At 42.8% G+C, this 24583-nt stretch overlaps 1 protein-coding gene across 1 annotated transcript in view; it reads left to right on the top strand.

Moving 5' to 3' along the window:
• The window catches only part of CELSR1 (cadherin EGF LAG seven-pass G-type receptor 1), a 158742-nt gene that overhangs the window by 111793 nt on the left and 22366 nt on the right, over positions 1-24583 (top strand). Inside the window, exons 7-24 of the mRNA XM_048933385.1 lie at positions 247-410; positions 1668-1793; positions 4337-4503; positions 4938-5123; positions 5434-5547; positions 5907-6081; positions 6849-6990; positions 8809-8929; positions 10131-10314; positions 10838-10939; positions 12758-12852; positions 13923-14132; positions 16750-16933; positions 19219-19362; positions 20460-20661; positions 20975-21142; positions 23588-23714; positions 24197-24397. Of these exons, the coding sequence (XP_048789342.1) occupies positions 247-410; positions 1668-1793; positions 4337-4503; positions 4938-5123; positions 5434-5547; positions 5907-6081; positions 6849-6990; positions 8809-8929; positions 10131-10314; positions 10838-10939; positions 12758-12852; positions 13923-14132; positions 16750-16933; positions 19219-19362; positions 20460-20661; positions 20975-21142; positions 23588-23714; positions 24197-24397 (2812 nt within the window). The remainder of the gene's footprint in view (positions 1-246; positions 411-1667; positions 1794-4336; positions 4504-4937; positions 5124-5433; positions 5548-5906; positions 6082-6848; positions 6991-8808; positions 8930-10130; positions 10315-10837; positions 10940-12757; positions 12853-13922; positions 14133-16749; positions 16934-19218; positions 19363-20459; positions 20662-20974; positions 21143-23587; positions 23715-24196; positions 24398-24583) is intronic.

Raw genomic sequence — 24583 nt, 5'->3', positions numbered from 1 at the left:
AGATCATTGGGTTCTGTGTGCATACAGCAACAGCTACTGGACAGATTATGGTGTTTCTGCATTGTCACCAAGAACAGCTGTTTCACCAAAGACTTGTTTGATTACAGGCTCTAAAAATGCTGCTGTAGCAGAGGGAGCTGAATGGCAACACAAGTAAACTCAACATCTCCTACGTGCTTATGGAAACAGTAAGATAAGAATCAAAACAGCACGCAGGAAACAGTGATCATTTCTTTGTTCTTTCAGATCTTTGGACCTGACTGGCCCTCTGCTGCTCGGCGGCGTCCCAAACTTGCCAGAAGATTTCCCAGTGCACAACAGGCAGTTTGTGGGCTGCATGAGGAACCTCTCCATTGACAGCAAGCCAATTGACATGGCTAGTTTCATTGCCAATAATGGCACGCTGCCAGGTAGGAAAGACTAAAGGCTCAGAAGTCAACAGGAGAAAGCTCTCTGCCCTAGCTGTATGTAAAACAGCACTTCGGAAGGGTGGGCACTGTGAGCAGCCCCATCCCTGGCACGACTGCAGCCAGGCCTGCTCAGCACCTCGTCTGTTTGAGCAAGGTGTGCTCAGCACCTGTGCCAAGGATGCACACACAAGGCATGGGGCACACTTAAAGTGTAAGTGGCGTGCAGAAAAGCGCTGGGCTTGTTTAGACTCTTCTGCATCACTACAAGTTTTTCCCAGGAATTTGTACAGATGATTTACTCTTTTTTTAAACAAAGAAATAACTACCTATTCAATGTGACTTTGCTCTGAAAGCCATTGGGATTACTTCGTGAAAAAGACATTGTTTATAGTGACTTTTTCATGAATTATGTTTATCCTGTAAGTCAAATGGGGCAGTTTTCCATGTCTGAAGCCGGTTTCATGCAGCAGCCTGTTGGAATTTCTGGGTTGGTTTCTTGTCCCTGGATCAACTAAGATTAATTCTGATTTACATAACGTTCTCATCCACGTCAATCTGTCTCTTACACAGAAGAAGGCAAGTCCTTTCCTTTCACCCTGCTGAAGGTCTGTGTAAGAGCTAAATTCTGTTTTTTATTTGGTGCACTGATCGTATGATAAGAAGGAAGTTGTAGCATAAGCTTCAGATGACTTGCTTAGTTTGGAGAATTTTTTTGATATTCATTACCCTAATATTGGTTAAAGACAAATTTTTGTCCTGTGAAAATAAACATCAGAAAGGACATAAGAAGTGGTTTTTTTGAGATTGAATTTCTTTTTCCTCATTTTAAAGCATGTTCCCACATGGTTTAAAACCTACAATAGCTTTACTCCTCTGTGTGACAGTACATATTGCCTTTCCCTCATTAGTTTCTTTGTTACATGACAGTAAATTGAGAACAGTGGTACTGAATCATAGCACTGGTTGATCTGGCTGTCTCCTGCAGTGATTGCTGGATACTTGTCTCAAATTTTCTCTTAATTTACAGAGCTCAGTGATTGAATTGAATAGCTATGGATTGGTTTGTCTTTATGAATTTGACACTTGCCCAGCTCATGAAAACTTTTGCCATCCATATTTTGCTTCACTGCCTTCAAGTGTATTTATTAGGAAAAAAAAGGCTGATTAAGTCTCCTTTTTGCAAATAAACTCAGATTCAGTCACTCAGAGCCTTTTCTTGCTGAAGCTGTGTTAAGCAACTGTTTTTCTGAATCGCAGGCTGTGCAGCACAGAGGAACTATTGCGAAGCCAACTGGTGCCAGAATGGAGGCACATGTGTCAACAAGTGGAGCACCTACATCTGTGAGTGCCCCGTGCAGTATGGAGGGAAGAACTGCGAGCAAGGTAGGGTGCAAGGACCTTTCTGTGTGTCATCTCATCCCATTACCAGTCACTGACATCTCAGAGCATTTGTGTCCAACTGTGGCAGTTTAAGGAATAAGTAACGGAGGACTGCAATTGAAAAATCACCTTTTGTCTGTTTGAAATCTGTGTGAGATTGCCTGTATAGGAAATATGATAGCTCACTTACTGATGGGTAACAGCAGCTTTCATTAATTTACTTACATGACCAACATAGTTCCACAGCACTTGGCAGTATTCGGTAATTTGTTTGTAATAAAAATGCCAAATCCTAAGCCCTCTTAAATCAGTGGAAAGAATCCTGCTGACTTTATTAGGCTTTGACTCAAACCAGGGTCAAATGTGCATTTTTAATCACCACTTCCTTGGCAAGAAGGCAGCCTCTGCTGAGTATGAACACTTTCAGTTTAGCTGGGCTTTTCTTTAATTGAGCACAATGTGCGTGTATGTGTAAAACCTCATTAATACTAGATGAGGAAGGAGCAGCAGGTGTGTTCCATAGGGTGTGAAGAACCTGCCGTTAGTTTCTCCCCAGGGAAGCCAGAGGAGCCTGCCCAAGGGGATCCTTGGGGTCAGTGCACTGCAGGCTGCCTGTTCCCCCAAGGCAGCATGACCACATCTGGCACAGCGTTGCTGTTCTGGAGTCCTCTTGCACTGGAGGCTTCCAGGAAAGAGCACATGTCTTAACTGGACATGACTTTCCTAGAGACAGAAGGATGAACTCTGCCCAGTGCTTGCCCAGGTGCAGGTAATGTAGGGTTTTATTTCCATTATCCTCTCCATGACACTTAGCCTAGAATAGTTTGCAGCACAAGCAAGGATTTTGTTCTTTTGATTTATCAACCCTGAATCAGACATTATTACTCTCAGCAGGACATGGACCCTGGAATAGCAGACTCCAGGCTGAGGTGTGCATGCCATAATGTTTGCAAACCACTTCAGCACAGCATGCCTCACCAAAGGGGCCAGAAGTAGGTTGGAATTGCTCTCATCTTGCCTGAGCAGCTTGGGAATAGAGAGCTGCAGGCAGAGCATGCAGTTATGCTTCTGGCTTGGAAAGGAGGGTCTGCAGGGTGGGGGTGGCAGAAAGAGATGGTGGAGGTATTCTGCTAACTTCCACCTAACACAGAGCCCAGAGCTGCTATCACCACCACTAGTGACATATCTGCTTTCTGTAGCAGCTCCAAGGCAGAGAGATGATTTGAAGCATGTGTGCTCACCCCCGAGGTGACAGGATTGATTGAGTCCCTTCTGTAGGCATTGGATGTGGCCACCAGCCCTCCCTACAGACCCCTGGCCTCAGGCTTGGGGAAGGGATGGGGATGGAGAGAGGCCAGAGGGCTGAGGAACGGGGATTTCTGTTCTACAAACAAGGGAAGTTGCACCCTGGCCTCAGGGAAGGGAGGGGAGTTGGGAAGAAATGTGGGAAGGGAATGATGTCTATGGTCACCTTAAGTTACCACTGGTGAGAAAAGGAAGAAGGTGGCTTATTGTCATGCCTGTCTCATTCTCCCAGGAGCCAAGTTTGCGAACAGCTTTCCCGTCCTGTAGCAGGTGGGAGGGCCCAGAGTTTGCCTCTTGTCTGCTCTCTGGAGGCAGGCAGGCTTAAAAATCTCAGCGATGGTCTGGAAAACCACTAGCAAAGAAATTGGGAGTTAAGGTTATTGTGAAGATTGGCAGGGTAGAGGAAGATGGAGCCAGCTGGCTGATGCATGCATAGGACAGAAGGAGGCAATGATCGTGGTCATTGTGGATGTCATGGTGTACATTGATGTGGTTGCAGTGCGGACTGGTGAATCATGCACTGGCCCAGAGAGCCAGAGCTCAAGCACTGGATTCGAGTTTTAAGCAAGAGGGGTGGGAATAGGGTGGAACAAGTGATAGGACAAAAGGCAATGGGCTCAAACCAGATAACAGTTCCATCTGAATACCAGGAAAATATTATTTACTGTGTGGGTGGTGATGGAGCACAGGTTCCCCACATACTATGGAGTCTGCTTCTTGGAGTCTATCAAAAGAGAGGGGGCATCGTTCAGGAGCCAACAGCGGGTCCCAACCAAAGCCACTGAATGTTTGTGCAGGATTAGACATCAGGGCAACACTTCAGCTGTCAGCTCTAGAGATCCAAGGCAGATGGTTTCGGTAGCTGCACAACAGCTATCTCCCTGTGAAAAGACTGCAGAACTGAGACAGCTGAATAAGCTGGCCCAGGAGTATTTATAATTAATTAATATTTCCTGTTGCCTCAGAGCCTTTCCTCTGTGTTTAATCTGTTAATTAGAAGCAGGTAATCAAGGATATGTTGAAAATATCTGCAGTGAGTGTTGCCCTTGTAATTCCGGCTCTGTCCACCCACTCATTGTCAGAAATCTACCAGCAGAGATCCTGAGCTTATCTTTCTAGGAACATTTCTCACCTGTGTAATGCAGTATCAGTGGGGAGGTGCTGCCCTGCATGTCATTTCTCCTCTTAACCTCTGTCATGAAGGATACAAAGATATTTCTGTCTTGTCTTTCCTTATGCAGTAATGCCTTCTCCTCAGCGTTTCAGTGGTGAGAGCATTATCATTTGGAGTGAACTTGATATTACCATCTCTGTGCCATGGTACATTGGGCTGATGTTCAGAACACGGAAAGTCAATGGCATGCTGATGCAGGCAAATGCAGGAACTGCATCCAAGATCAACATTCAGGTAGAACTGTGGACTTTTTTGCTTAGAAAAAACTTAGGAAATCCTCTTCCATCCCCATCTGTGGACATGGCCACATGAACTGCATAGCTTGCTCCACCCAGCTAAGTGCACAGCAATAAATACAAATGACTTCTTTATTCTTTTAATCATCCTTCTATCACTCTAAAATTCACATTCTGGGGCTCAAGATATTTTTTTCTTAACAAACTTAGTAGTGTGCATTAGTACAAATGCAAAGAATATGTCTCTGTTGTCTTTCTTCTGCTCAATAAAATTAGCAACTGAATACCTGAAGTCATATGAAGAGTTACTGCAAGTGTTCTGCTTTCTATTGTACTTCTGGGGGGTGATTTTCTTAGCAAATGTGATCTTGCCTTCTGTCTCATGAAATACAAATACATGCCAAATAATAGACTTCTTTTTTTTCCCAACAGATACTGAACAACTACGTGCAGTTTGAAGTATACAGTGGCATGACCCAGATTGCCAGTTTGAAGATGACCCAAACACGAGTCAGTGATGGGGAATGGCATCATTTATTGATAGAGCTAAAGAGTGCTAAAGATGGGAAAGACATCAAGTACCTAGCTGTCATGTCCTTGGACTATGGGATGTACCAGGTACAGCAGCATTAGAACTTTGCCACTGAGCACCATAGTAAAATTTTTCAAAAAGTCTGTGGACAAATACTTCTGCTCTGATCCATGTTCTGCAGTGATTGGTGCCTAATGAAGTTACATTAATTTACAAATCCTAATGATTATGTATCTTAGGTCAGTAAAAAGTCACATTCAAATGTCCAAGCTCCTCACCACTTCAGTATTTTTTGTGCTATCTACTGCCAGCTGTTTCTGCACTCCATCAGTAGAGAAAGTATCTGGGTTGTAGAGAGTGGCAATGCATTTTATCAGCTGCCCTTTTCCTCAACAGAGCACTGTGCAGATTGGAAATCAACTACCTGGACTGAAAATGAAAAGCATCATTGTGGGAGGTGTCTCTGGAGACCAAGTCTCTGTTCAGCAGGGATTTTATGGCTGTATGCAGGTATGAGATGAGAAGTGTAGTGGCAAATATTGAACTTCTAAGAAAATGTGCATATGAAAATACAGGTTTCCTTTTTTATCCTTTCCCAAACATATCTGTTTCCTCCATCAGAATCTAGGGATCCAAATAGCCATGTCCATGCACTTTCCCAGGTACAAATCTAGTCTCACAGGAGAATGTCCCTTCTCTTTTTCTTCTTTGATTTTGTCAAAGACTGGAATTTGAAAACACCTGGTTTTGACTCATGAGATGATGTTTCTGTAAACTGTAGCCTCATAGGTTAATAGTAGTAATGAAACACAAAGTACTGTATCCAGAATGAGCACTCTAAATTAAAGATAGTTGTCTTTTGTCACCAGGGAGTAAGAATGGGAGAGACATCTACAAATGTAGCTACATTGAACATGAAACAGGCTATCAAGATCAATGTGAAGGAGGGTTGTGAAGTGGATAACCCCTGTGACTCCAACCCATGTCCTCAGCACAGCTACTGCAGCGATGACTGGGACAGCTACTCCTGTGTGTGCGACCCAGGTAACGCACTGACCCATCCCATGTGCTCGGATAGGAGCTGGATTGCTTCTCCACAATCTCATCAGAAGAAAAACAGCAGCAGCAGCAGGACACTTTGCAAGCCCTTTGAAAACATCCTGCTGCTGCTTTAGTGCTTATCTACTGATTCTTCCTCTTCCAGCCAGTATTGTCTTTCTCTGATTTGTGGTACCACAGTGAAGCTGCAGGCATGGACTAAGAATCATTTGTTCTAGGCAGCGTTTCAACCAAACAGAAAGACAGTTTCTGGTCAAAGTGCTCATTCTGTGCACTTTCCTTTCTCTTCTTTTCTGTTTTTTTTCCTTCTGTTTCATTTTGTTTTTTTTTTCTTTCCCAGCCTTTTTTGCTGTTGGGTTTCAGTCTCATACCCTGCATCCTAATCAAGATACTTTGAAAGTTTTCTCTGTTTTGGTGCATGCAGCCAGGACATGCTGTCAGCACTCAGTGCAGTCACCTCTCATATGTGCAGAGAGATAATACAAAGCAATCTGTGAAACTTGCCCTGCTTATAGAACTGGGGACCAAAGATACAAGGGCACCTCAAGCATGTTAACAGACAGTTGAAAAGAGCAGCCCACTTTAGCTTTTGCTGAGAAGCAAGAGTACCTTTTTTTGGACAGTATCTTGGGGTATCTATTGATTATTGAAGATGTTTTATTAGTGTGTAAGCTTAAAATAAATGGTCTTTTAGAGACAAGCAAATCATAAATTACAATGGTTGCTGTAATTTTATGACTTTGTCTCCCCAGGGTACTTTGGAAGAGACTGTGTTGATGTATGTAACCTGAACCCGTGTGAGCATGTCTCCACGTGCGTGCATAAACCTAGCTCATCCCATGGATACACCTGTGAATGTGGACAGAGCTACTATGGGCAGTACTGTGAGAGCAAGTAAGAGAATTATTCTCATTCTTTGGCTCCATGATCCTCCCAGCCACCTCTCCTCCTAAGGAAGCAGTAGTCCCAGCTTATTTTCTGCTTCAGTGAGCTTTCCTGTTCTACTTCAAGTGTTTGTAGTATTTGGTAATTGAAGGCTCCTTGTCCTTTGGTGCTCTTGAGCTCTCTTCTCGGAGAGCAGGCAAATTTCCATACTCTCAGAGACCGTTTTCCTTCACCAGCAGTTCAGGGGCTAAAGCAGTTATGCTGTGTTAAACAGCATCGATCTGCCCTGAATCTTAGTGTAGGCTTGGCCAGAGCTGGTTCTGCACCTTTGCTCCAGCTCCCCCAGCACACACACACAGCAATGCACCCATTTAGGGGACCTGGCCATGTAAAATGGCTTTGAAAGTTTGGGTCTGGTCCCTGGGCTGTCAAAAATCTACATCTTCTGGACAGCCTAGGAGGCCTGTGCCCTGCTGGTGGGTGGAAAAAACCTGCTGATTCCCTCATCAACAGCTTCTTTGTCTCAGGTAAGTATTCAGCAACCAGCCTCCTCTTATTCTGAGACCATTCATGATGTGCAAATTATGTTCATTTGTCTACTTGCTTAGGAATACCTCATGTGGTATTGTTTCCTTTCCTTTGATAACTGCAGACTTCTTCCTCTGCCTTCTGTTGTGTGGGCTTGCAAATGCTGGTCACACTGTTGCCAGATTCATTTTTCATTTTTCATTCCCTTGGACTAGCAATGTGGAGAAGTTGTCCCCTGTCATTATCTGCTGACTTCATGTCAAATAGAACACTGTTGGTTTCTTTTCTTCCATATTACAAAGCATAAATGTACAAGCCCAGCAATTACCCTAATCAACATTCAGCACTGTCTTTGAAGCAGGCATAAACAGATTTTCTTTCTGTAGATTTTCAGCAGGAAAGGGATTCCTTTGTGCATTGTTGCTGATGGCAGCCTTGGCAGTGACATCCTTAAGGTTCTTGCTTGATGTCCTTTTAGCTGTCAAGGTTTGTACAGACTGCCTCATCCCAGAGCAATCTTTGCCAGCACTAGTGTTGGAGTGGCGGTGGGACAAACCTGCTTAGAATTTTACCCAAGGGAAAAAAAAACAGCAAAAACAATTATTATCCTTCAGCTTGTGTGCTGATGATTGGACTCTGGCTAGCTGTGCTGTTCCACGAGGCAGGAGGGCTGTAAAATCTCCTCCTCCAGTGGTGTTTCCAGCTTTTGTACCATTGAAGCATTCACCAGAGTGCAGCCAATGGAAGTGTCCGTGGCACTTCCAGCTAGCCTGAATCAAAGCAGCCGGTGTTCCCTCCTCCATGTTCCCAGCCACACTTTCCATCCTCCTCCAAAACCATGCTGGTGGCAGTGGGTCTGCTAAGGACAGGATGTGGACTGCTGGAGGATCAGCATAGCCTGGCACAGACTGTCCAGCCTGCCCCAACCTGTGCTGACACAGGGGTACCACACATGGGGCTGGTGGGAGCAGGGACCATCTGGCAGTGTGGGTACTCCCTCCCGAAGGAAAAAGCTCTTTATTTGCTTGTAGAGATGTATACTACTTACAAAGGAACTGTTCTTGAAAGTATTTAGAGAAGCATTGCCACTAGAGTGTCATGGAACTAATATCCTTTATCTTTTTTTATTGCAGTTTACATATATAGAGGTAGACATATAAAGTGGTAGCTGCTGCAGAGAGATACATTATGCCCTGTAAGCTAATGGAGCCAAGTGCAGATTTGGCTCAGAGCTCTTCTTTCCCGCCTTTTATGAGGTAGCTTAAAAGAACTCCCTTTGGATGTTGTTTTCTTTTATAGGATTGACTTGCCTTGTCCCAGAGGTTGGTGGGGAAATCCCATCTGTGGTCCTTGTAATTGTGAGACTAGCAAAGGGTTTGATCCAGACTGCAATAAGACCAATGGGGAATGTCACTGTAAGGTAAGCAGAAGAAACCAGTCATAAGTCAAAATTCTTTAGCTTAAAATGTAACTATATCACTAATAACTGCAACAACCAAGACAAAGCATACACAGTTCTGCTTTATATCCTTTATGTGCACAGTATAGTTAATGTTTACCCCAAACATTTTGCTGGCACTGCCTTTCACGAAAACGTACTGTGCAGCTCTTATCTTATTTGCCTTTGGAAAGCAAAACTGAGAGGAGGAAAGCCTGGCTCTGCTCTCTCTGAAGTGCAGCCCAATTTATCAGGGGAGATCAGAGCTGGGTGCAGAGGAATGCTGGAGGTGGTTGCTGTGTCACAGGCAGCGATCACCATGCTGCAGCTTGGGCTAGCTGGCCTAGCTGTCTTCTGCAGTGGGCCAGCAGAAGACCTAGCTGCTTAGGAGTGGAGAATAAAACTGGGGTTAAATACTTTCCTTGGGGGCATCTCTTTCCAGCCTTGTTGCAGATTGTAGGGATGAAGCTGAGTGGGGATGGGAAGTGCCTCCCTCCTGGAGGTTTTACAATAGGCTTTTCACAAAGGGTTTTACAATAGGCTGGGATGACCTCAGAGTAGCCCTGCCTGTTTGAACCAGCAGCAGTGAATCTGGCCCAGCACTTATTTCCTAAATGCCAGCAGGACACACAGCAACTGTTGCATTAAATCAAGTCAGTGGGGCGCCCACTCCATTGTCTCATGTAATCACATAATGCCTCAGATCAAAAGTGCTTGCAGATGCAATTTGAATATGTGATCATTGGTTTCTCTCCACACCGTACATGCAGCAAAAATGGACGATACAAGAGGTTTTCTTACAGGCTTGTCTGAGCTAGACAAGAGTCAAATTGCGTAACAGAGAAAACTGCAAATCCTCCAAGAATGTGCTTTCTGGGCAGCAGCAGCAAGTACTCAAGTGGTCTTGGCCCCACTACAAACAGTGGTTGAGCTATGGGTCTGCAATCCCAGGCAGCCCAGCAGCCCTGCCATGCTCAGCCTGCCTAATGCAGTAAGCTAACTGGGGGTTAGCAGAAAGAATGATCAAATTTTATGTTTTCTATTAATTGCAATATCATTATCCAGTGCTGTGCTCAGTGAACCATTTTGCGCTGCTCCAACAGCAGGATTTCTGAGCACAAAACACGAGTGATTTGGCATAGAAGTAAAGCACCTCATAGCCTGTGCATTTCTGTTTCTCCAGGCCAATTACTACCGGCCGCAGAGCAGTGACACCTGCTACCCCTGTGACTGCTTCCCCTCCGGCTCCCACACGCGCTCCTGTGACATGGAGACAGGACAGTGTCCCTGCAAGCCTGGTGTCATCGGGCGGCAGTGCAACCGCTGCGACAACCCCTTCGCTGAGGTCACTGCCAGGGGCTGCGAAGGTACGGCCCAGCCACACACACTGCCCAGCACTGGGGGTTGTAGGATCTGGTGGCAGTGGGGAGATGGGGTGTGGGGAGAGAGGAGCGTGTGATCCGATGCATGTCCTGTGCCACGCTTCAGGGGCCCTCTGTTTCTTCTCCCTGCCTCTCTTGCCCTGCCTGTCTGCTCACCCACCTTCCTCCCGCCATCAGCATAAAGCTGCTGCAGCAGTCATTGAGCTGCAGCGTGTGGGTGAAACAGCAGGGAAAGGCTTTCCCACAAGAAAGGAGTGGACAGAGATAACAGAGCTAAGTTGCAGAGCCCCGTAATCATCCTGAGCTCTCCTTTGCCCATACCTGTCTGACCATGCTGCTGAGCAAGGAGCAGGTGATGGGTCACAGCCTGGGAAGTGCTGCAGAGAGCAGGGATCCTGGCAGGGTTTGGGAATGGCCGGAATGTCCTTCGGCAGGCTGCAGTGTCTCCTTGCTCCTCTGTGATTTTACCTCGTCCGAAAAATTGCATCCTTTCTTTTTCTGCTTTCAGTAATTTATAACGGGTGTCCCAAAGCTTTCGAGGCTGGCATTTGGTGGCCACAGACCAAGTTTGGCCAGCCAGCTGCTGTGCCGTGTCCAAAGGGATCCGTGGGTAAGTTCCCTAGATAAAACAGTAACTGTCTCATCTACATGCCTGGAGGGGAGGTAGGGGGTGGGGAACAGCAAAAAAAAAAAAGAAAAAAAAAGTGTATATTGGGAATGAGAGATGAATGAGATTACAAGAATCATAGAATCGTTTGAATTGGAAGGGACCCTTACAGGCCATCTATTCCAACTCTCCTGCAATAAACAGGAACACCTACAGCTCCATCAGGGTGCTCAGTGGTCGTCCAGCATGAAAGAACTGTTACAATAAATTTGGAATAATAGCAGACAAACACGTGTAGAGAGCAGAGATTTCATATCTGCATTTTCAGAAGGGTGCTGTCCAATTTTCTGGTTTCTGTTGCTCAAGCACTCCTTACACAGGTAACTCCCAGTTTCTGGAGACTTACCACAGTCTCCAGTAATACAGTTCCTGTGGGCAAAGATAAAATGAGGTCTGTTTGCGTGGCATTGCAGGCAGCAAAGCAAAGAGGTACAGCAGAGCTCACCGTTTTCCATCAAATGTCTCACAATTAATGCGGCTGAAAAACCTATTCTACCAGCACATGAGCTGTGTTGTTTTGTACTGTGAAACAACAGCAATCTGTTTTTTGCATGTGTCCCCAAAAATGTTTATCTTACAGAAAACCAGAGCAGGTTTTTGAAAACAAGTCCACAATCTCTTATTAAGGTTGTTCCATGGGAAACAAAGCCTCTGTCTCATTTCTAGACCAGGGATTCTTACCTGCTGTGAGCAGTCTTTTGGTTCCGTGTGTTACAAAGGGCTGTGTAACTCTTCCATGTATTGCTAGGAGCAGGTCCATGCCTACAGGTGTACAAAGGACTCATGGTAACCCCAGCTCCACTTCTAAGGATTTTAGAATATGAATTTTATTTTTTTTTAATTAGAGAGTATTTTCATTGATAAACACTCTGAAGTGGAATTAAAATAAATTTTCTCACTATATATGCTCTGTTCCTGTGGGTGATGCTAGTATCTCTTCTAGCAGGTAGTGGGCAGGGGTACTCTTAGGAATTGCACACTAAGTTAATTTTACAGAACAACCAAATAAAGTAATGTTTATAATAATGAATATTCTAATAGGAACCTGAAGTTTAACTGTAAATCCATGAAAGAGAAATAACATAGTTATATATTGTTCTATCAATTATAATTGTGTTGTTTAGATATTAGCAATTAAATCACCTTGACGCGTGCAACAGGTATCCAAAATTAATTAGCACAGCGTAAATTCTTGAATCTGATAATTTGAAATTCACTGTGAAGATTCCACAGCGATGTTTTGAAATGATTCAACAAATAGTAAAAGGTAGTAAGTTAAACAGAAGGCTGTTCATAAACCATTCTCAAGTGGCAAAATACAATTTGCATTGCCTGAAATGTCTCCTGCATGCATTGTGCAATGCATATTTTGGCAGTGTGCAGCATATTTTGACATGAAAATAGCGTTTATCAAGGTGATCTTCCTATATAGACTATGGCACAGGAATCTGAGCAGGGGTATGGTTTTATAAGTATTTACATGGTCTTTCTCGTATTTATTGTAAACAATTTGTCAAATTTGTTAGGGAACATTGGGGTAACACAGCTGGGAGTGGCTGGGCAGACCCAAAGCCTGCCTGAAACCTTCCAGGAACCTGGGAAAATGGTTCAAGAGGATCAGCGGTCTTTAACTCTTCTCAGAAACAAATGATGGTTTGGAAAGTGAAATGCTTTCATATTCCTGAGAAACTTGAAAATAGAAACCCATGAAGATTTATCTGGAACATTTCACAACATTGTTTAATTTGTTGTTTCCTTCAGGAAATGCAGTTCGCCATTGTAACATTGAGAAGGGCTGGCTGCCTCCCGAGCTTTTCAACTGTACCACCAACACTTTTGTGGATCTGAAAGTCATGGTAAGCTGTGTTTTCTTGTATTTAGTATGATCAACCTGTCAGGACACAGCACACATGGAGCACAGCAAAATCTGCAAACGGTTTCTCTAATCTACTGAAGTGTGACATATGTGCATGTATAGTTGCTTACCCAATAGCCAAGTGAAGAGATATGCACTATAGCTAGTGTCCAGTGACTACTTGTGCTCTAGTCCAAATGTCCACTTGATATAAATTATCGTAGAACCATAGAATATCCTTAGTTGGAAGGGACCACAAGGATCATCAAGTCCAACTCCTGTCTCCACATGAGACCAACCAAAAATCAGACCATGTGCCTGAGAGCATTGTCCAAACAAGTGTTACTTGACCTTTGGCATCTCGATATCATGACCACTGCCCTGGCAGCCTGTTCCAGTGCCCAGTGAAGAACTTTTTCCTTATATCCAATGTGATTGTTCCCTGGTTCAGGCTGGGGAACAGTGCTGAGTACAGAGGACAGTGGAGAATATTCATGTGGATATTGGTGGTAGGTGGATTAAATGATCTTAGAGGTCTTTTTCAACCTTACTGATTATGTGTCTGTGACTTCTTGATTTGCATAGGTGATAATCCAGCACAAAGATCTTTTTTTTCTGCTGATCCATTGTAGTTTTCCCTTGAACTGATAATGGCTATTCTTGATCTTCTTGTTATACCTTGTTTCTGATTGCTTATCTATTGCTTAATTTGTCTCAGCACTAGTAAACATATTGTTAATATTTACACTCTTTGAGAAATCCTACAGTTTCTGTCTTTATTTTATAAATGATCATCAATCAGACTCCAGTTTGAGGTCCTTACACTCCATCCATCAACTGAGTTCTTAACCCCCTCTCTTCCTATCTGGACCCTTGCACTTTTCTGAGTCTGAGTTACATCTTCAACTGAGCTGTCCTATCCAGCTTTTCTCTCCAAAGTACCATTTGGATCAAGCAACTCCTTGGTGCTAGAGTTCCTTAAACAAGTGGACAAACGAATAAATGAATGAATAATAAATAAAATCTTTTTCTTAATTCTCTTTCTTCATTTTCTTTATGTCTCTGGTTCAGAATGAGAAGTTACACCGCAATGAGACCATACTGGATGGAGACAAAACCATACAGATTGTGAGAGTACTACAAAATGCCACCAAATACACACACAGCTTGTATGGCAATGATGTGAGGACAGCTTACCAGATGATGATCCGGGTCCTACGATATGAAAGCCAGCAGCAAGGGTTTGACCTGGCAGCAACTAGGGACGTGGAGTTCAACGAGGTAAGAGAAATGCTGCACATTGTGCTGGGACTTTGCAGTTCTTTTGAGAAGTTTTATGGCAACTGAAGGTTGATATGTGAATTTGTCTTTGACCAAATAGGAGTGAGTATGATGTAGCTGCTCTAATCTGTCTCACAAATGAGTCAGTCTTTTCAATTTAGAATGGAAGGCTGGTTGTACATATTTATGTGCATGCAGATGTGCATGACATGTATATGTCATAGAAAGCACTGTTAAAATAAATAGTATCATACTAGCAACCAAAAGTAAAATTCCTCAAATTTAAAGATAATCAAGTGTACTATTCCTGGTTATTACTTACTTTGTTTATTATATTCAGTTATGTTGGAAAACTTGCCTAATTTCATCGTTTTCATTTAAATTTGTAGTGAACCCTGAGCCAGCTACTGACTCCATTCAGCTTGGAAACACTTGAACAATATCTATTAAAGAGTTGATACACTGAAAGAAACTCCACACTATTGAGATTTCAAGTGATGCAGGCAGATACAAATATTGGAAATGAGTGCCAGAGGGCTTCTGCTAGTAAGAGCATTCATTAAATACCCATTAATTACTAAGGACTTGATCAGATTTAGAAAACAAGCATTAGCACCCTCCTTGGCATGGGGAAACATATAACTGTGATGGAAAGATGCGCTCAGGCAGGCTTTCACTTGAACACAGAGAACCTCATGCTGCACCACGAAGTAAGGGAGCCGTACCACCTCCCTGAGAGGTGGGAGCAGAAGGAAGCATGGCTGAGAAAATTCCTCATTGTCTTGGCCAACAGACAATGAAGAACTTCTGAAACATTTAACAGTTTAGAAAAACCTAACGTAAGAGATTCCGTTTTCTTTCCTAAGGAAACCTTCTGCTGATAAACTTGTAGCTATTGGCTCTGGGGTCAGTGAATCTCCCAGTTCAGATCTTGAGAAGGAACTGGGTTTTTAACGTGTGGTTTGGGAAATAATGGTCTGAAAACCTCTGCTTTAATTTATTATTCCCTGCATTTAGCACTGAATTCCATACAGATGATGTTTTCAAGAACTCCCTAAATATTTTTAGGTTAGGTCAGGAGTTTGAAAACTAGTCAGTAATGCTCATGAGAAAAATGAGGTTACATCCTAGGCTGAGGGAGCACAAGGGGAGAAGGAATTTATTCTTATGTAGCCTTTGGAGGGAGCCAGAAAAGTATAAGCGATCAAAAAAGCCATAAATAACATTGTCGGGTAGTGAGGAGGCCTGGTACCAAGTACAGCGTGTGTCTTCTGCTGCAGTGCGTTCCTGGGGAACCATGTAGTGCTTCTCCTCCCAGATAGCAGCAGTAATAATGGCGGTCTCTTATATTCCAAATAGAAGCTTGCAACTTCAGGGAATACTTAGGGAATGCAGCACCTTTCCCGTCTGTTTGTAAATTAAAGGTTATGTGTGTCCAGATACTTCCTTCTTCTATCACAGAGCTTGAAGCAGCTACATTTTACCACCATTTATTCAAATTTTACCTGTAGGTAAAATTAGGTTTAGGTTTTGACCCAGCAGTATAGCCAGTAATTACACTAAGATCGAACGCTGCTCAGCACCTTTATCATTTCAGTCATGTGACACTGGTTTTTAGTCTTGTTCTTCCATTCTCCTTTAGGATTCCTTTGAATATTCTCATGATAAAGTGCAGAAGCAGTAGGTCCTCATCTAAGACCACTTTTTCAACAGCATTTGAAAAAACATAAACATGGGGGAAAACAGCATGCATTAACTTCTGTTACGTGTATGTGCAAGTTTCTATATGCAAGCTAATATTTGCTTGTGTTATTTGCATGCTTCCCAAGCAAGTTGCCATAGTTATCAGCTACATTAAGAAAAAAAATAAGAAAAGAGGAGCAAGCATATTTATATCTGTGACTTTCTTTTAGTTTTAGCATATCACATTTTTTAATTTCCCTAGATGAGCTCTTTAAGTGTACATAACAGTACTCTGCTTTTCTTCTCACATCTCTCATAGACAAAGAAAATGGGGATGAACTGGAACACAAAGTCAGTGAGCACAAACTGAAGCACAGAGGTTCCATATGAACATCAGATAACACTTCTGTGCTATGCAGGTGGCTGAGCACTGGCACAGCTGCCCAGAGGCTGTGGATCTCCTCACTGGAGATCTCCAGGAGCTGCCTGGCCATGGCCCTGGGCACCCTGCTCTGGGTGTCCCTGCTGGGGCATGGGTTGGGCAGAGGAGCACAGAGGGCACTGCCAGCCTCGGCCATGTTGTGGTTCTGTGGAGTATGATTAGATTTTCCTTCTGCATTTTCTTGATGTTTCCTCTCTTAAAGAGGAGTTAAAAATAGGTACTTATCTTACAGCCTCCAATTTTTTTTTTTCTTACTTTGCTCATAAAAATTGTGAAGGGCATTCCTTCATGTAAAATATATATGTATACATATGGATTCAGGGTCAGTAACTGGTGAAGATATTTTCATAGGGCTTTAGAAGAACATATCTACATTAAAATATTTAATTTTGCTCTCCCCCGAGGCAGTAATGGCAACCTTTTAAAATGTTCATCACTTGAAATCCAGGGCTCTTTTTGCCTCATAATTTAGACTTGTCCTTTGCTTCTCAGAATATTATCAAAGTGGGTAGTGCCCTGTTGGATCCCAACAACAAGGAGCAGTGGGAACAAATTCAGCGAACAGAGGGTGGCACAGCTCATCTCCTAAGGCACTATGAGGATTATTTCAACAACGTGGCCCAGAACATGAAGAAAACCTACATGAGACCTTTTGTCATCGTTGCTGCTAACATGAGTGAGTCCCCGTATTGAAAACTGCTGCTTTGTATCAGTGCTTTAAAAGTGTGTAAGATAGAGGTGCTAACTACTGATTTTAATAATACCAACTTGGAAACACAAGGTATGTGTTGTCTAACCTATTCAGTGCATTCATTTCAAGTCAGTTCAACTTTGATCCCAATTACCATGGAGGCCTCCTGGGAGACTTCTGACCTGCTTTCCCTGTGGGCTATGGCATTCGGTTGCAGCCATAGTGGTGTACAGATGATTAGATGGACTAAGTTTGTGAGTAATGATGATGTCTTTTAAGTCTACCTGCTATAGTTGAGTGTATTGCATAGGGTTTTTGAAAGAATCACTACTGCACCACCTCCTAAAGAATTACTGATGTAAAAAAAAAACAAAAAACAAACAAACAAAAAAAAAACAAACAAAGCCCTGCTATTGATCATATACCTCTGAATTTCAAATGCCTTACTGCCCTGGAACCTGTCCAGATATGTTGAAAGGTATTTTCTCAGAAGCATCCGTCTGAGCCTTCAAACCACATCCAGCCTTGCAAAATCCAGAGCAAAATCCTTGGGGTCAACTAAATCCTCTGTGGGTCTAAACCAAGAAGGAAACATCAGATATACCAAGACTCTTTCCCTCTCTATCCAAGTAAATGCTCTCTCTAACACAGAGCAGTGCCTGCACGTTTAGGACTGTAATGTATTTCACTGATGTCACCACAGTACACAGGCAGCTGAAGAATGGAAGAGCGATAAGGCACTGGAACAGGTTGCCCAGAGTTGTGGTGGATGCCCCTTCCATGGAGACTTTCAAGGCAAGGCCGGATCAGGCCCTGGGCAACCTGACATAGCTCTGCTGTCCCTCTTCATTGCAGGGAAACTGTAGATAACTTTCAAGGGTCCTTTTCAACTCTAAGGATTCTGTGATTCTACAGAGTCCTGCATTGGCTCCAGTGCAGAGAGACTGTTGCTGAGCTGAGCCAAACCGAAATACTTCTGATTCTCTTTAACAGACCAAAGCTAAAGTTTTCCTTTTGATTTAGGAATATCAGAATCAAAATATTTTTATCTTCACGTTCAGAAAAATGTACGTACGGTGTTTTAACTAAGATGAAAAACAAAGCCCAGAATTTTTTGCAGGTTGTAAACCCTGCTTTTTCAGACCACCTCTTCCTGAGTAAAAAAGTCAAGAGCTTGGGAGGGATGAGGCAACTGTGCTGAAAGACGTCTGTTTTCTTTTGAACAGTTTTTCCAGGTGAATGTGGTGTTAATGGAGTTTCCTAGTGGTTCACTAGTGTTATTTAGTGGCTGGAAAAGAAATTGGAATTTGCAGATCTTAACTTGGATATTTCTTCATATAGAAACTTGCTGCAGATCACAGCTTTCAGTGTAGGGTTACCCCCAGGACTTCCAGCTTCTCACTTTTATTATAACATCTAAATTGGCACTCAGTGACTTTTCATAAATGGGAAAGTTCAAGCCAACTCAGCTGCTTTTAAATATTTTGGCAGTTAGACAACAGGCAGAGCTGATGAGGTGAGCCAGGGAGTAACTGTTAACACAGAGGGAAGAGAGCTAGAGGACTAGGGAGTATTCCTGGGTAAAATCCAGGTTATTTTCTTTAAAATGCCACATCAACTAAGCTGATAGAGAAAATACATATTTCTGAAGCAGCAGGCTTGGCCTTCCCTACAGAAACAAGTCTGGAATTGGAACACAACACTCTAGTTTCCCAAGTATGTGGTACTATTTTCCCAGTATGAATACTGCACTGCGAAGGCCTTTCCATTGCCTCCGCAGTCCTTTTAAATGTGTGATTTCCTAACTGTATCGGTGCTGAAACACGGACTTCTAGTTGCCATTTAAGGTACGCGGGGAGAGAAATTAGATTTGTGCCAGGGGAGATTCAGGCTGGACGTTAGGAAATACTACTTTTCTGAAAGAGTGGTCAAGCATTGGAATGGGCTTCACTGGAGTCACTGACACTGGAGGTGTTCAAGGAACATTTGGATTTTGTGTTGAGGGACATGGTTTAGTGAGAACTAGATGTTTGATTTAGTGAGGGACATGGTTTAGTATCACCTATTGGTGATAGGTAGGTGGTTGAACTGGGTGATCTTGAAGGTCTTTTCCAACTTTGGTGATTCTGTGATTCGACTTTGTACTTGAGGGTTTACATTTCTTCTCTGTGTTGTGCAGATGTTTTAAGCATCCAATCACGTTTTGTTTTGTTTCAATATCATATTTGAATGAATTAAACTTAATTTTGTGGGAAACTTTTTTTCTCCAGTTATTGCAGTTGACATCTTTGACAAGTCTAATTTTACGGGAGCTAGAATACCACGATTTCATGAGATTAAGGAGGATTATCCGAAAGATCTGGAATCATCTGTTATCTTCCCAGATACTCTGTTCAGACCTTCGGACAGGAAAGGTAAAACCTGCTGACGTTTGGAGGGAAGTTTTGACTCGCTCCCAAGGATGTGTTATTGATCCTTGTGAAGCAGAACAGTACTGGGGTGAGAGTAGGGTGATCACCTGCACAAGCAAGCATTATTTTGGGTTGGAGCAGCTGTGCATACCTCAGAGGCCTTCTGCCTGCCGGGGGCTGTGTAACTGGCTGTACCTGTCTGTCAGGTCCCTCAATCCTGTGTCAACCAGAGCAGTGTGCTGTTCCCACCAAGCTGTTCCCCTGCGGCCACCCTCTCCTGGGCCCTGCAGGGATGGAAGGAGGGAGTGTGGGATCCCAGTCTGGGAGCAGAACAGAACAGTCTCATTGCAGCCCAAGAGCTGCGCCTTGAAAGGCCTGGAGCTGGGCAAGGAAATGGGTGGCACGCTGTGGAGCCGTGGGCCGTTCGTAGCTCTGGATTACCCAGACATGGCTGAGAGGAAACTGTGGCTTACCTTAAGCAAGGGTTGAGAGAGTAAATTAGACAGTTACTATACAAATACCATGGCTGAATGTCCTTGGAATGGGGAAATAGTAGCACTTTTGAAAATAATACACAATAACCAGTAAGCTTGTGCATCTCTCTGTATGGCTTTTTCCTGCTTGTGCCTTATATCTTTTCTCTAAGGAAGAGGGAATGTGAATGTTAAGAGATACTTGCCAAAGTTGGAAGCTTATTATATGAAAGAATGAGCTTACAGATTCCTGTGTGACCAGTTGTACTCACAGCTACCTCTAGCTGTGCCACAAATGCATGCAAAGTAATAACACAGATATTGTTTTAACTTTCTCCTTATATCATGCACAGATTATTTATGCACATATGGATCCATTAGTTTAGAAATTCCTCATTTTCTAGCTGAACTAAATGGTTATTCATGATTCGGTGGTTATTTAATTATCAGCTTATAACTACGAAATGTGTTAAAACTTCATTCAAAATGTTTCACTAGAAGCTTGCTCAGTACTGTAAACTTAGAGCGACAGAAATATTTCTGCATCCTTGCAAAGGAAAATCACCAGTTTAAATGGTAGCTTTGATGTTGCTTGGAAGGAGTTTAATATTTATGTTAATTCCTTAGCAGTACCTACAATGAGGCCTTCAAATCAAAAATTATCCTCTAAGGTGAACAGTGATGCACGAAGCCCTGAGAGTATGTTCACAAAGAGAAGGAAGCGGCATCCTGATGACTCTACCCATCATACTGTTGCCATGGTCATTATATACCGGTCCCTAGGACATCTCCTGCCCGAGAACTATGATCCTGACCGAAGGAGCCTGAGGTGAGAGTTCAGCCTGTCTATGAATTGTGCAGATCTCCTTCCACATGCTTCTTCCATGCAGGGGTGGCACAGCTCTTTTATACCAAACAAATGTCATCTGCGCTACAGTTGCCACTGCAGTCTCCTGTACTCCTCTGGCACACTGTGGGAGAATAAATGAAAAAGTAGAGCCTTGGAAGCTTGGCTGTGTGGGAGACTGGTGGTACATCTGCCTCGTGTTCTGAGTTGAATCTACTGGAAATCTTCTATCTGCTAAATCTGTGCTTTCCATTTTAACATCTAGATCATTTTTGTGGTTTTTCTCCTTCTGCAGGTTACCAAATCGCCCAATTATTAATACACCTGTGGTGAGCACAGCCATTCACAGTGACGGGGAGCTTCCTCCCAACCTGGTGGAAAAGCCCATCATAGTGGAGTATGCCATGCTGGAAACAGAAGAGAGAACAAAGCCTGTCTGTGTCTTTTGGAATCACTCCATCATGTATGTCTCTGCCTTCTTTAGGGCTGAGTATGGCAACTGTTTTGGTAGAAGAGAACTAGGAGGGTAATTCTGGAGGGAGAACCTTTTTCACTCAGTTTACTCAACTGGCATATAGTTCCTGCTGCAGCCAAGTACTCACTTCCCATTACCTGAGAACAGCAAAAAATAATCATCATATCTCTTCAAACAAACGCCTAGCCTTGTGGTTACAGAGACAGTGCCACTATGTCCTTCTGCAGTATTATCCAAGAGTAATAAATCTCACAGTCTCCATCTGTTTGCCCATTCTTTTTGCCTGCACATGTACAACTAGACAAATGTAATCTAGCTCTAGTGCCTGGATTCGTGATTCACCCGAGGTCTCTTCGTCAGGACTCTCATTGCTCCATGTCCTCTTCTTAGGAGCGCATCTTCAGAAGACTGTTCAGTTATTTTATGGGCTGCGTCTTCTCCCATCACTTGCTAGTGACTGTGGACAGAGTGCAAGGCAAGCAGGCAGCAATCACTGATGCCTCAGACAGAACTAGTGCAAAAAATAAATAAAAAAGCTAATGTTGTAAAAAAAGGAGATAAAGTGTTAAGACTGTAAATCTCAGAAATCATTTTTGAATCAGAAGTCAACTCAAAGAAAGTGGCATTGATAAGAAGCAACTTGCCTTTCCTTTCACCATCTATTATATATCTTTTTTCATTTGTTTTAGTGAAAAAATGGAGGGAAAGAAATACCTTCCTTGGGACCTTAGACCTCTTGCTGTTACTAGAAAGCAGACAGTAGAGGAGAGCGAGCATAAGCAGAGGGTGAATCTAGGAGAGAAGTATGAAGGAGAAGATGAAATATTCAAATATGTTTATTTAATTTAAGTTTCGTGTATTACATAACATTAAAACCACGGGCATAATTAGTGAAGATCTGGAAAAATTGAAGGATTCTATATACTCGTGTCTTTTGTTGAGGTGTACACGATTCAGGAAGCAGTGCAGTCCTGCTGGAGATACTTCTGGAGTGTTGATAAAACAAAAGAAAATGTATTGAGGGATAGCAATCCTTGATGGTCCTTGAGGTCCCTTCCAACCCAAGCCATTCTATGATAGCTTCACGTTTGTCAAGTTAAGATTTCGTTAAGTATTACATATAAAACCACGAAACTGGGTATATAGCAGAAGGATGGTATTGTCAGCCCACAGTTAGAGGAATAGCTGTTACTCGTTTTCTAATGACCCCTAAATTCCAGTAAACCTATGGAAAAATCCACTGAAAAGTAAGTCCTGTGTTGGAAATAGAAGAGCAAGCTAACCTAGGAAATGTTTGCCTCCTAGTCAGAAGCTTATGGAGATTATATCATTAAAAGGATTGAGCAGGCAAACAGAAATCTGTTTTGTTAGCAATAATAAACTACTCCACTTGTCTGCTTGTAAAGTAGTCTGAGATTGTATCAGCACAAAGCTTAGATAAGAAATTTCTTGATGTGCTATTTGCTTCTACATACAGAAGATTCTGCCAATTATGAGGAAATGGCAAGTCCCTTTTTCATAAATTTTTAAACATTGTATGGGCTTGAATAACTCATTAGCTCAAACGTGATTCATCCATTTGCTATTTGCTGGCAACTTCAGTGGCATTACTGTTTGTTACGTTTTCCTACAGCCACAATTATAAAGGAGCTTGTAAACATAATACAAGAGCTTTTCTGAAATGTGAGTCCTTTTCAAGAGAAAGGGATATTAAAACTATTTAACAGATGTTTCATTACTGAATGTAAAAGATCACCTGTGTAATATCTTGAAGAGAAAAACTCTTTTCAGTAATTACAAAAGAATTTTTATTAGTCATTAACTTCACGATAGAATAATTAATATAGACACAAAATCTTTTCTGGAGTTAAACAAGGCTAAATAGGGTAGAATTTTTAAAGGAACAGTTCCTCCATGATGCTAATACAAGACATTTCCTGATATAAAATATTATCTCCTGTTTTTAACTTTTCTTGTCTACTTTCTAGAGGAATATAGGGATGAAATCATATTTCTGCTGAAATACATTTCACATCAGAGCTTTACTAAGTGTAGAGAAATAGAGATGGCTGAAAAACATGTCCCTGTGGTTTTGGTATTTTTTACCTCATACTCTTGCTATGGCCAGTTTGCCCTATGCAATCACTTCCCCATATTGCTTGTATGATCACTGCACAAAATGAGGACTTTAAAAAATTATTTTTAACTCAAAACAGGTTGTTGCAAAGCCACAACAGCTGGCAAGCAATACTTCAACTCAGGGCTTTTTAAGTTGTTTGTACTGTCAGGCAGGTGACCGCTATAAATATTTCTGTCTTGATACACACAGTCCTCTCTGTTTGTGGAGTGGGAGTTGTCTTGGAGGGCAGTGGCAGCAAGAGGTGAGGGTGAGATCTGAGGATGGCTCCCATAGATGCCCTTTTTTCCCTGCAGGATTGGCGGAACAGGTGCCTGGTCATCCAGAGGATGTGAGCTGTTTTCCAGAAACCGGAGCCATATTGCCTGCCAGTGCAACCATTTGACCAGCTTTGCTGTCCTGATGGACATTTCAAAACGGGAGGTGGGTGATCCCAAGCTTATGCCTCAGTGGGATGGGTTTTGGTCTTCAAGGGCCTTCAAGGAGCTTTGGAGCTAACTGGTTGTTGCGTGACATAGCCGGCAATGCATGTCTGTGCTAGTCTGTGCTGCAGAAGGCCATGCAGAGGAGGGAATGAAACGAGGATACATACTAGGTACATGTAGAACTACAACAGCAGGAACAAGGTCATAAGCTCCACAGGTTTTTTAGCATTTCAGGACAGCCTCAAGAGGGGCAGTCCAGCCTGAAATACACTAAGATTCCCACTTAGCTTCCTGCTCTTTCTGCATGCTGCCCATGCAAAATGTTGAGTGACTCAAGAGGTGGCATCATCCACTCCTGGTTCGAAGCAAATCCATACATTGATTCAGTAGTAACAAAAGCATTGACTTTCCAAGTAGTAGGCCTGATTGGAAGAGAAGAAAGAAAAAACTCACAAGCTCTGTCAATCTCTCTTCCTGCAGAATGGGGACGTTCTTCCTCTGAAGATTGTCACTTACACAACTGTTTCCATCTCATTGGTGGCTTTGCTGATCACCTTCATCCTGCTGGTTCTGATCCGCACACTGCGGTCCAACTTGCACAGCATCCACAAGAACCTGGTGGCCGCCCTTTTCTTCTCCGAGCTTGTCTTCCTCATTGGGATCAACCAAACCGAAAACCCGGTAAGAGTTACTTCCTCCTTACTGTGAGAGTTGTCAGAATTTAAATCAGGGGCTCATATTGTGACTTCTATCTGCTCCTGTCTGTTTCACTTTTTCTTCTTTTTACTTCTGCTTGGCCTAAATGTTGTTTAAATGTCAGAATGAATGTTTTCTGTTGTACTGTTCATGACGAATACCAGTGCTAGG

The sequence above is a fragment of the Lagopus muta genome, chromosome 1 (genome assembly GCF_023343835.1).
Source record: "Lagopus muta isolate bLagMut1 chromosome 1, bLagMut1 primary, whole genome shotgun sequence".
NCBI lineage: Eukaryota > Metazoa > Chordata > Aves > Galliformes > Phasianidae > Lagopus > Lagopus muta.
The sequence above is the reverse complement of the archived record's forward strand: the minus strand, read 5'-3'. Positions and strand labels throughout refer to the sequence as shown.